The following is an 11,879-nucleotide window of genomic DNA, read 5'->3' on the forward strand; positions in this document are numbered from 1 at the left end:
TAGGGCTACGACTTCGAGAACCACTCTTCGACCTTGAACCGGAACGTGACCTAGACCTCGACGCAGATTTAGATTTTGATCGACTTTTGCTTCTTGACCTACGTTCGTCCGATTGTGAGCCACTTCTTGATCCCGACCTAGACCTAGACCTTGATCTTGACCTTGACCTTGACCTTGAACGCGAAGGAGCCTTCCTAGAACCACTAGGCGACCTTGATCTTGATCCTGCGCTTCCTGGAGAACCTGATCTCGATCTTGGGTGTGATCCACTACTTTTCCTCGATCCACTACGCGACCTTGATCGTGATTGACTCTTTCTCGACCCTGATCTTGATCTAGAACCTGATCTTGAACGCGATCCGCTTTTCGCCGAACCTGATCTTGATCTAGACGGGCTCCTCGATCGCGACTGACTTCGTGATTTCGAACCTGAACGAGATCTGGACCGTGAACGAGACACTGATCGTGATTGAGATCGGGACTGTGACCGCGAGCTACTTCTAGAACGACTTCTGGACTTTGATCTGGAACGAGATCTAGAACGCGATGCGCGAGAACCTTCTGAATCAGACGTGATCTTTCTGCTTCCTCGTGCTCTGCCTTCGTTACCGCTTTCACCTCTGAAAAACGAATTAAGTGTTTTCAATTTCCTTCTCTTATTACATCTCTTAATATCTTTTCGTGTATGAATCTTACCCGCTGGCAATCTTAAGATCTCCAGAATCACTGTCAGATTCACTAGTTGATATTGTTTCTTTCGACAAAGGCATCTTGCCCTTTGAAGTCTCAGCTGTACTTTTCCTAGATCCTTTGTCCCTCCTAAAACCTCCAGTTTTCCTACCACGTTTCGGTTTGGGTCGATCACTATCTGACCCTGAATAACGAAAAGTAAAATATTTTTATTTCATTATCTTCACTTGTTTGTTTAATTAAGAATTGTAAAATGCTATCTTACCGCTTTCACCACTTCCTGCTTCCTTCTTGCGTCTTCCTTTACCTTTGCCTTTCTTCTCTTTACGTTCGCCACTTGCTTTCCTTTTACGTTTCTTTTCTCGTGGAGCTTCTTCTCTACCTTCGTCTCTTCCAGAACCACCGCTGTCGCTAATATATTGATCAGTGCGAACTCTCTTTCCTTTCCTTCCTGGCTTCTCTGAAGGCATGTCTCCGAACACCAAAGCGTTCTTCGTCTTTTCAACGTACTCCTGTCGTTTCTGCAACATTTCCTCTTCCTTCTGGCGACGCATTTCTTCCAGTTTCCTTTGCTCTTCTGTTTGTCGCATTTTAAACGCTTGCCTATAAATTAGTACAAGACGTTTAGTTCAAGGTTCGACAAATGTCACACGTTACGTATATCCAAATGTTTACCTTTCTTCCTCTTGTTTCCTTCGAAGCATTTTTTCTTCTTCGTCCAACCTTCTGGCACGGGCGACGTGATACTGTGCCTGTGACAACAAATCTTGACATCGTCTTGCCTCTGTCTCCGCAAGTTGTTCCATTCTGTCCCCGTGTGTTGATAAATATTGGAAGTATTTGTGTGAAAGTCCCAATTCGTGAACTGCCTGCAGTACGGTTGTTAAAGTCGACTTTTCGTCTTTCAAAATTTGCGTCGCTAAACGCTGGAGGACAAGCGCAATATTGTACAACAACACAGTGTCCTGTGGAGCTACTCTTCTTGCCTGAAATATAACGAATTGATTAGTTTATTGCTTTAACAGCTATCATAAATACCGAATAGTGTGTTTTATTCACCTTTAGTAGCGTCAATTTTGCTTCCTTCAATTTACCAGCTTTAAAGTAAGCTCTTCCTAGATATTGCAAGACTTCTACATGATGATACTTATAGAATTTTCGAAGGCAATTTTCATACTGTGAAAACACAATTTATAAAATAGAAGCATCTTCGTTATTTTACTGCAGTAAATACGAAACGAGAAATTACCATTTGAATAGCGCTAACAAATTGTTTCTGCTCTACATAAATGTGCGCTATATTCAACCAAACGTCACAAAATTCTGCCGTTGCTTCTCGGACTTGAGCGAAAATATCTCTGGCTTCATTTACACAACCTTTATGCGCTAATACAGCTCCGATTCCATTTGCCGCCCAAATATTTTTAGGATCGTTTCGTAAAACCTACAAAATTCAATGTTTGTATACGAACATAGAGATTCGATATTTCTAATTGCGTTACCTGTTTATACATAGCCAATGCTCTATCTTGATGACGCTTCTCACGATCTTTATCTTTTCCACTTTGATGCAATGTTTGCAACCAAATGTTGCCCAAAGCAATCAAAGAATAGGCATCGGTACTTGTTGTTGGATTTTTAAGGATCCTTTCAAATTTCTTTTGACCAGGACCCCATTCCATTTTGGCTAAATGTAAATTACCTAAAAGAGACCACGCGTCAGGATGCTCGTTGTTTATTCTCAGAGCATCTTTAAACCAATCGGAAGCTTCGTAAATTTGTCCTTTGTCTCGAGCCATACAACCAAGTCGTAAATAGCAATCTACATAATTCGGATGTTCCTTTAAAATGTCTTTGTACAACTTTTCTGCTTTATCAAATATACATAAAGCTTCGTTCAAACGTGCTAAGTTATACGTAGTCGTAACCGCGATCGAGTTATAGTATACGGAATCGTGTAAGGCATCGGCTTTAGAACGCGCCAAAGATTCTTCCAAATTTTTTCTAGCTTCTTCTAAATTTCCAAGTCTGTAAAATAGTCGTAAATGTTAAGTTCCATAGCGAAATAAATGATAAATTTGAAGTGCAGGATAAAACACACACCTATAATGTAGAGCTCCAACATTATTTAGAATTTCAGGTGGTATATCTGCCTGAACTTTTTCTTTTAAAATCCTAGTTGCAGTACCATATGCGTTTAAGGCTGCGTTAAGGTCACTTTGTTCTAGAATTTGAGCTAACTCAATCCATGCTTCAACATCGTCGGGAAATTGTTCTGTTACTTTCCGAAGATGGTTTTTAGCGATATCGCGTTTCGATTGAGAACTTGAGTTTGCGTACAATGATCCGAGAATTTTCATCGTCTCGTAATTGCCTGGTTGAGCTTTTAAAACTTTCTCGAAGCACTGTGCTGCCTGTAATATAAAACGTAATGGTTGGAAAGCTATGATCTTTGCTTTATTATGCAAAGTATCAAGTTATATTTACATTTTCTGCATCTCCGCGATAAACATACATTTGACCTAAGCCAAAATGTGGTAACACAAAAACTGGTGGTGCAAATTGAGTTGCTTGATAATAATATTGAAATGCTTGATCATAGTCACCCTGAAATAGTTTAATAATTTGTCAAAGTCCTTGAGAAGACATCAGTGTTTATCCTATGGTAAAATGAAACTTACTTGAACATGAAATGCTCTGGCTAATTGATAACAACTCTCTGCACGCATAGCCTCATTTTCAGTATTATGAAATGCATGGAGTGCTAAATGTTGCACTTTATTATAGTCTTTTTTAAAGAAGAAATGATTTGCCAAGTGATTTAATACCATAGGATTCGTGGAATCTATCGTATATGCTTTAGATAACATTTGTACACCAGTCCTGATACTATCAGGTTGCTGTTGGTTTAGCTTCAAAACTGAAAGGCCAACCAATGCCCCTACACATTGGCCATCTAATTGCAAAGCTCTTTCAAATGCTAAACGCGCTTTGTCCTGGTTATTTAATTTCATAAAACAGTGACCCATTCCCAATCTCACAGCAGCTGGGCAGTTTGGATTTGTCCTCAATGCCTTTTTATAAAAGGCAAGAGCACCTCTGTAATCTTTTTTGTTGAATGCTATACACGCTTTACCAAGCAGAGAAGGAATATTGTTCGGAGATTGATTCAGTACAAAATTAAATTGGGCATCAGCTTGATCCATCTTATCCCCCTCCAAGAGGCAAAAATAAGCTCGGCCGAGTAAATGATTCTTTAACAGAAATAATATAATGTACACAATGTTTGTATATCCCTAAGTATCAACCAAATTGTCACAAATGAAATATACCTGGTCATACATAATGATTTTATCTGCAGTGGTATACAATAGTGTAGCTTTTGTAAAAAGGTCTCTTTTTTTGTCTTTATTCTTTTCTCTGTTGGCTTCCTGCACATAATATGCAGCCAACATGTCCAATGCACGCATTTGATCTTTTTCATAGTCACGGTAATCAATATTAGCATCAATCCGAGAAGATTCAAGTATCTTAATAAAATCTTCAATTTTATGTTGTTTATAGTATTCAAGCTGCAACGAAAAGTAATACATTTTATACTCTGCTACTTTTCTTCCGCAGCCACTCATAGATATACTTTTATATATTTAAGATACATACGGCCAAATTGACCCATATATTAAGTTGTGCATGTTCTTGGCGTAAGATTCCAAGAACCTCATCACCTTCTGGTAACTGATCAAGGTAGAGTTCAATTACCTAGTACAATGCAATATGAAAAATTAAAACACCACTTGCAAAAAAACAAGCAATAGAATAATATGGTAAGGCATTTAAATAGACAAAAAGTGGATAATAAATTCGATTTATTGAAGAATATTAATTAACAAATAGCTAATGTGATGATATTTCAGTATACATGGATACAAACGAACTACATATTGAAGGGGATATGAACAAAATAAGAGCAAAAAAATGGTAAAAAATAATACGATCGACACAAGTGAAACAACAGTAATTTATATTCAATATTGCAGGAGAGATATCAGTGTAGTCAAGAAACGATGTGTGTGCAGCTATAGCTAGTGTATACGATTTATTCCACAAGCAGCTTTTGTAGAGGTTAGGTTCACTAAAAAGTCTTCTTATCACGATTCCCTAACGAATTTTAAGTCGCACTTTTAAGAGGTGTAACAGTAAACGTGTACGCTTATTTCGGACCCTTTGAAAATAGCAAAACTGGGGATTAAGAACAAAAATATTCACCTCGTCTGTGTCACGAAGTGGGATCTCTATGGAACCCGCCATTGCGGCATCGTCACTGATTTTCTCAAGGCGTAGCTAATAGATGTCGCGTTAGGCGAATGATAAACACTACGAAAGTGTGGTTCTTTTGAAAGCATAACACTCTATGATAACCATAAATATTAAGAGAGAAAACAAGAAAAAAGAGGTAAAAAGGAGAAGGAAGAAATAGACAAAATTACTTTTGATTTATCCTTCGTTTATTACTTTACTTCAAAAAAATATACACAATATACGTGAAATAACATTTTGACACGTGTATGGACGATATAATATGAATACAGCCTAACGCATTTACGAACAAACATAATAATAAGAATCATAAAAATAATTATCACCGACTCTCACTTATTTACTTTACAACGAGAGAAATTAGTTAACATCGTTCAGTATTTAGATCTAATAACAATCAGTTGCATTACACCGTACAATTATCATTTACAAAGTATTTTGAGCAACAGGAATGTGTGTAAGTACATTACATCTCGATAAACATTCAAATCAACAACGAAGATCGCGTCTCTTACACGCGGCTAATTCATACGAATACTTTTTTTTTTATTAAGACGGTTAAATTCTTAGAAAAAACGACCGGCTAATTAGAGAACACTGTAACACGTTTTACAAACTTATTAGTCGTCTCGGAGAGAACTATTTTACCCCTTAATTCTGCAACGTCGTAGAAACCGAAAGAACGTTTCTCGTAATCCGTTAATTTAAAACTTCGTGTAAAACTTCAACAGGAGCGTAGAGAGGTAGTAAATTTTTTCCGTTTCTCTAGCTCGCTCTACGTTTCTTTTCTCTCTCTCTCTCTCTCTCTCTCTCTCTCTCTCCAAATCTCCCGTGTTCCCTCTCTTATTCGTAATAACTCCCGTAAAACGAGGTGAAGGCCGTGTCAGAGCTGACACTCGGCGGTAAACTCGTCGCGTCCATCGTTTCTTTTTCGCTGCTAAGGGTCGACGCCTTCACGTCGAGGGTTCCGCTCACGCCGGACATCCCTGAACTTGTCGCCATTTCCACCTCTCCGACGTCGGGATGAGACATGTGTCTTAAAATGACGTCACTTTAATCCACGGTCAAATGGTTCGTTAATTTCTTGTCAGGGCCATTGGTGGAAATAAAAAAGATTAATTGGAGGGCATGTGGTTTGTCGAAGAGAAGAAGAAAATAAGGAAAACAGTGAAATTTGATTGTCTGTAGAAGTTTTTCTAGAAAAAGAACAATGCGTGTAGAGTATAGTCCATTTTAATTCGTACGAAAATTCAAGGAGAAACATTTGCAGGCGATGGTATCAAGAACGTTTCAAGGTCATTTGTGTTTTTTTTTTCACTCTTTCAATTCAGTGATACGGAATATGTATACAGGGTGCGGCCGAATGACATGTACAATGCACATGAACAATTCCTCATGAAAGAATAAGAACAAAATATGGAAAAAAATTTTTCTCATTTAAGCCTTAGTTTTAGAGAAAATCGAGTTTGAAAATTAGTTTGAAAAATAGTCTGAAAAATAGATGAACTGTAACTTAACTGGTAACAGCATACGTACGCGTCGGATTTTCAAACTCGATTCTCTCGAAAACTAACCTAAAAATGAAAAAATTTTCTTCCATATTTTCTTCTTATTTTTTCATAAGGAATCACCTCGTGCCCACTTGTACATGTTAGTCGGCCGCACCCTGTATGTACTTGGTCGAAGAGTCGTAGTGAGGTTGTAAATTACGAAGTTGAGCGACGATATCGATTGATCTAGCCGCACGCAGGGCCGTACGCGTCTTATAGGAGCCCCTTAAATCTCAAGACTGTAGAAATTGGTAGAAGAAATTTCAGCGAAAGGAAGTTTCATATTTGATTTAAAATTTTAGAGTCCAAGATCATTTTAAGGTCATATTATGCAGATTTCGATTTTTATCTTCTCAGATTTTATCGAGGTTTCGGGTCCTATCTTTTCAGGTTTTCGTCGATTCACCGAGCGAATATTTCTTCCACCGACTATACTTTGACGCCTGGTGAATTTTACGACCTCACTATATCGCTTCCGCCAGCTATACTTCACGCGCCCTTGACTGAGATTTCGAGCCCTTATCTTCTCAGGTTTCCGTCGATACGCTCGTAAAACTTTTATGCTTCCCCGATTTTATGACTTCGCTATATTTCTTCCATCGACTATACCAACAGCTGTGACTGGATCAGTGTAAACCCGTATCTACCTTTCTTCCGTATTTTTATCGCGCACAATCCTGATTTTTTTCCTACAATAATTTATATCTCAAAATCTACAGTTTCCCAAACTGCCGTACAAAATTTTAAAAATATAACTACATATAATCAACGGAAGTATTTTAAATACAGCTAATCTAACGGAAGAACCGGCGCCGAGCAGACTTTGTACGGCACTGAACGGAACTCGACCTCCTTATCTCGCCCAAACCGACATTTCAACGATCGAAATTCACCATCTCTCGCGCCTGTCTGATTTTACGACCCCGCTGTACATATATCTCTTCCATCAACTATACATCCAGGCAGCAGCGCCCAAGAAAACACGAGCCGCCTTGAAGTGTCGTTGGCGCCAACCACCCACTGACCTTTTTCCTTGACATTTCAAAGTCTTTCTCGATCTCCCTTTCAAACGTTCCTACACCTCTATCTTTTTTTCTCACGTAGATCTGTTGCGTGAATTAAAATGGGTCACCTTGTAAATTTGAACGTTACCTGTAATCTGGAGCAGAGGGTTCAGCGTGTGGCTGTCTCCGTGAGTTCGTCGACATCGGTGTTCTCTTTATCGCGTAGATGTAGATGCCTGTCATTGTGAGGGCGTACGAGGCGAAATACAATGCGTGAAACTGGAACAGGTGGAAGGAGCCTTATTACCATATGTAGCCAGTGGTATTGTCTCTCATTTAGGTTGTCGGAACAAACAATTCCATTCGTACATACACGTGCTCAGCTTACATACGTATAAGAGGAATTAGAACAACGACCTTGTGTTTCCTTCGCGTTAAGACGTTAAGACTGAAATTAGAGAGAGAGAATTTGATACCTTGTACTGATGGACCAGCATGCCAGAGAAAACGTTGAAAGAATCTGCTGTCAGCAATGCTAACTGCAATGCCGTTGCACCGGATTCGAAGAGTATAACAGGCACCAACGAGAAGAACACGAATTGGGTGATACAGTAAACCACCAAGAACGTGATCACCGGTTCGTTGTTCCACTGAAACGTGTCTACACTTTCCAGTATACCTCTGGAACAATAGTGACATTTATGAAAATTGGAAATTACGTTGAATTATGAGTCTGTTACTTTGCAGAGAGGAACATACGATTGCATGAAGCACAATATGGTACCGAAGAAACCGATCATGCCTAGATACTCGATAATGTCGATCGTCTTCACGGCTAATTCTTGGAGAACCGTCGTTATCGAGAATAATACCGCACCACCGAGGCACAACATATCACCGACGAGTTGATTCTTCCCTTTGAGGAGAGAGTTTGGAATTTAATTATAGGAGATCGATAAACGAGCCATTTGGAAGTTAGAACAATTAATCCCTTAACGCTCACATTTTTTTTCGATTTGGTGTGCCAAAGACGATCAATGTTTTCTTTCTTATTATTTTTTGGCCGTGTAGAAATAGGTTTGCTATTTACTTAGAAGGCTGTGACTTAAATTTTTGCAGTAGAATGGAAAGAATAGCGTAATATGAAGAACGAAAGAAAAGTGCGCTTTTTGGAGCGTTAAGGGGTTAACTCCACTTTTTCAAATTCTTCGAACTTTAGTATCAAAGCACATGCTTGGTACTTAACCCTTTGCACTCTGAGCATTGTGTGATTGTTGCAACAGAATAGAGAGGACGGCGCAATATGAGAAGTGAAAGAAAATTACACTTTTTGGAGCGTTCAGGGATTAACTCCACTTTTTCGAATTTCAGTATCAAAGCACAGGCTCAGTGCTTAACGATACAATCGACAATCAATTTCAACACACTCACCCAGTGAAATTTTTGAAAACGAAAAAAAATTTATTAACTTTTATGTCTTCTGTTAATTCCTTCATTTTAATACAAACAAACCTCGAACGGCAGAGCATCAGCACAAAATGTCAACAATCCCTAAGTAAAAGAAATTTCATAAATCGAATTTCACGGAGTTACTCCAACTCCCAAGTGTCTCAAATAATTCCACATAATTTCCAAACAGATTAAAATTACAAATCACATTCAACTCCCGTTCGAGCGAATTCAATATATATAATCACCTGTGGTCGCAGGGTCTTTATTGTCATCGATCCCTGCCCAAACCAAACACCCCACCCCCATCAAACAAACAGAAACACCGACAATGTGCACCATTCTGTACCTCACCCCGAGAACCAAAAACGAGAGCGCCAGAGCGACCGGTATGGCCACGCAGTCAAGCAGCTGAAACAGAATATCCCTCCGGTTGACTATCCGCTTTGCATCGTTAAAATTTCAATGCACCAACGGACAACAATGACGAAGTCCACCGTCGATGCTGCTCTGCACCTCTCTCGCATCTCGTTCGATTAAGAATAGAACCGAAGAGAGAAAGAGAGAGAGAGAGGGGTGAGCGACCTGGCGTCCCCTTTTCATCAGCAACGGTGTGTACTCTCGATACAATGGTTATTCCGTCGTTCCCATTCATCCCCGTAACCGCGAATATACTACGCCGTTTAATTCAAACGCGGCTCGAACCGTGACAAAGAAAGAGTACCGCGAACGAAAAGTGGGAAAATCGCACAGCAGAACGCCTCCTGCACTTTATTGTAACGGAGCGGAACTCCGTTCTCCGATGAATAAAAACCATTTTTATTCTTCGAGGAACGGCAGTTTTTCCGTGTACCGCGAATAAACGGCCGTGCTTTGCGGAAATTAGACGGCGGAAAAATAGTGGAAGAAACGAACACGGGAAAAACGCATTACAGAAGAGAAACATCTTTTCGTCGCGTGAAAAGAGTATTCTTTTTTTTTTATCGTTGTACGACGATTTGTTGTTCCGTGTCGTGCAATTTTCGTGAAATGAATTTCGTGCCTTTTCGTTTCTCAAGTCCCCCTTGGAAACGGTAGAACGAAAATAATTAACGGCCCGTTCAAAGTGTACCGTAACGAAAACGGAGAACTTCGTCATGGTTTTTTGGCCAAGGCACGAACGTTGAAATCCCGCGTGACATCGTTAGCGCGTTACCTGTATACTCGCTAAGCTGGTGAATTGATGCGAGGATGTTATAAGTGTGCATGCTTCAACGTCAATGAGCGCCAGCAGCAAGTACCTCCATCCACGGGCTCTTATCACTGAAATTAGACCGTTCCCTGCCCCTCTGCAGGACATCCAGGTTGTGTATACAAGGCACATCATAATGTAATGCGGAAGATTTTGTCCTAATATTACGCCCGATCGCCGATACCCCTGTTGAGAGATTATTCATGCAAACCGATCGCTCGTTAATTACTCACCGGTTGGAAGCGCGAGCTGATACTCGGTGTTGATGTGATGATTTGCGAGCGTCATGAAGCATAGTACCAGGGACAGGAATTGCCCCATTATTATCGCTCTCCATACTGACCTGTTAACGGTAAACGATGCGATTGAAAGCATAAAATATGAGGTAGTGATAAAAATCAGATAGAGGAAAAGCTCGGTGATTGTGCAGCAAGGGAAGTTCGAAGGAAAAATTTCTGAAATAAATGGAATTGTGCGGTTTCGTTTTTTTAACGAAAAACACTCGTGCTTTGTAAAATGGACAGTTAAATGAGATATGTAAACAACAGAATGTGAGTAATTGAAGAAAAAATTTCTGAAATGAATACAACTTAATAATCATACGTTGTAACGAAAAAATTGCCTCTAGCAATTAAACGGGACAAGTAAACAGCAGAATTGAAGTAATTGAAGAAAAAATTCGTGAAACGAGTGTAACATCGTTAAATTATGGAACAAATTTATACGCAATTTTTTAACAAAATGTAGTCATACTTCATAAAATTCAAAATTCACCAGCAGGTAAATAACAGAATCCAGCAAATTAAAGAAAAGAATGCCTGAAATGAGTACAACCTAAATAAATTATGCAACAAATTTATACACGGTTCTTTAAAAAAAAAAATGGTCCCACATCACGACATAAAACAATCTCCTCTAATAAATAAAAAAGCAAGTAAATAACAGAATGCAACAAATGAAAGAAAAAATGTCTCGAATTAATGCGACATAATTAAACCACGAATCAAATTAACACACACTTTTTTACCAAAAGAATGGTCGTACATCACAACATAAAATCTCCAATAAACAAAAAAAAAAAAAAACAAGTAAACAACAGCACCCAACAAATGAACCAAAAAATTCCCGAAACAAACGCAACCTAATTAAACCACGAATCAAGTCCACCCACAATTAATTCCGAAAAAACAGTCATCCCTCGCATCACAAAAAACTCACCCCTACCAAATAAGCAATAAGTAAACAAGCCAACGAACCTAACCGAATCAACGACACATCACACGAACCCCGAACAATCTGACAATTAACAAACCCAAGAACGTCCTTCCTCCACCCACAAATCTACCGAAAATTCGTCGTAAACACCCGCCACTTTTATCCCCGGGCACCCTCTTCCCCTTCCGGCTCGAGCGTTCAGTAACCGGCTCGAGGGTGGATCAACGTTCGGTTTCCCATCCGCGTGTCCGTTCGTCCTTCGGTTACTCACCATTGTCCAAGCTCCGATATGTAATTCTCGATCTTATCGCAGATCCCGTTCCCGGGCTGCATCGCCGTATTTTTGCCGCAGCGACGATCGCCCGCTGACACTCCCATGCCATGGTGCATTTTCGCCCCGAGGCTCTTAACCACCGGCACTGC

At 39.6% G+C, this 11,879-nt stretch overlaps 2 protein-coding genes across 2 annotated transcripts in view; both read right to left on the minus strand.

Annotated features, from left to right (window-relative positions):
- Window positions 1–4,998, minus strand: part of LOC108572673 (RNA polymerase-associated protein CTR9 homolog) — a 5,528-nt gene extending 530 nt beyond the window's left edge. The window contains exons 1-13 of the mRNA XM_017934940.1: window positions 4,957–4,998; window positions 4,351–4,449; window positions 4,023–4,262; window positions 3,372–3,944; window positions 3,178–3,297; window positions 2,794–3,104; window positions 2,193–2,718; window positions 1,940–2,134; window positions 1,750–1,866; window positions 1,366–1,676; window positions 956–1,293; window positions 697–874; window positions 1–620 (exon numbers count right to left, since the gene is read on the minus strand). The exon at window positions 1–620 is cut by the window's left edge and continues 3 nt beyond it. Coding sequence (XP_017790429.1) covers window positions 1–620; window positions 697–874; window positions 956–1,293; window positions 1,366–1,676; window positions 1,750–1,866; window positions 1,940–2,134; window positions 2,193–2,718; window positions 2,794–3,104; window positions 3,178–3,297; window positions 3,372–3,944; window positions 4,023–4,262; window positions 4,351–4,449; window positions 4,957–4,998 — 3,670 coding nt within the window. The remainder of the gene's footprint in view (window positions 621–696; window positions 875–955; window positions 1,294–1,365; window positions 1,677–1,749; window positions 1,867–1,939; window positions 2,135–2,192; window positions 2,719–2,793; window positions 3,105–3,177; window positions 3,298–3,371; window positions 3,945–4,022; window positions 4,263–4,350; window positions 4,450–4,956) is intronic.
- An 852-nt stretch (window positions 4,999–5,850) lies between these two features.
- Window positions 5,851–11,846, minus strand: LOC108572769 (solute carrier family 35 member F2-like). Its single transcript, XM_017935051.1, has 8 exons — window positions 11,728–11,846; window positions 10,475–10,584; window positions 10,206–10,399; window positions 9,259–9,421; window positions 8,321–8,477; window positions 8,038–8,242; window positions 7,710–7,840; window positions 5,851–6,043 (listed from the first exon to the last, which is right to left on the minus strand). Exons 1-8 carry the CDS (start codon window positions 11,844–11,846, stop codon window positions 5,851–5,853), a joined length of 1,272 nt encoding a protein of 423 aa, XP_017790540.1.
- Between the last annotated feature and the right edge of the window lie 33 nt (window positions 11,847–11,879).

Source organism: Habropoda laboriosa, unplaced genomic scaffold (assembly GCF_001263275.1).
Source record: "Habropoda laboriosa isolate 0110345459 unplaced genomic scaffold, ASM126327v1 scaffold22, whole genome shotgun sequence".
Classification (NCBI taxonomy): domain Eukaryota; kingdom Metazoa; phylum Arthropoda; class Insecta; order Hymenoptera; family Apidae; genus Habropoda; species Habropoda laboriosa.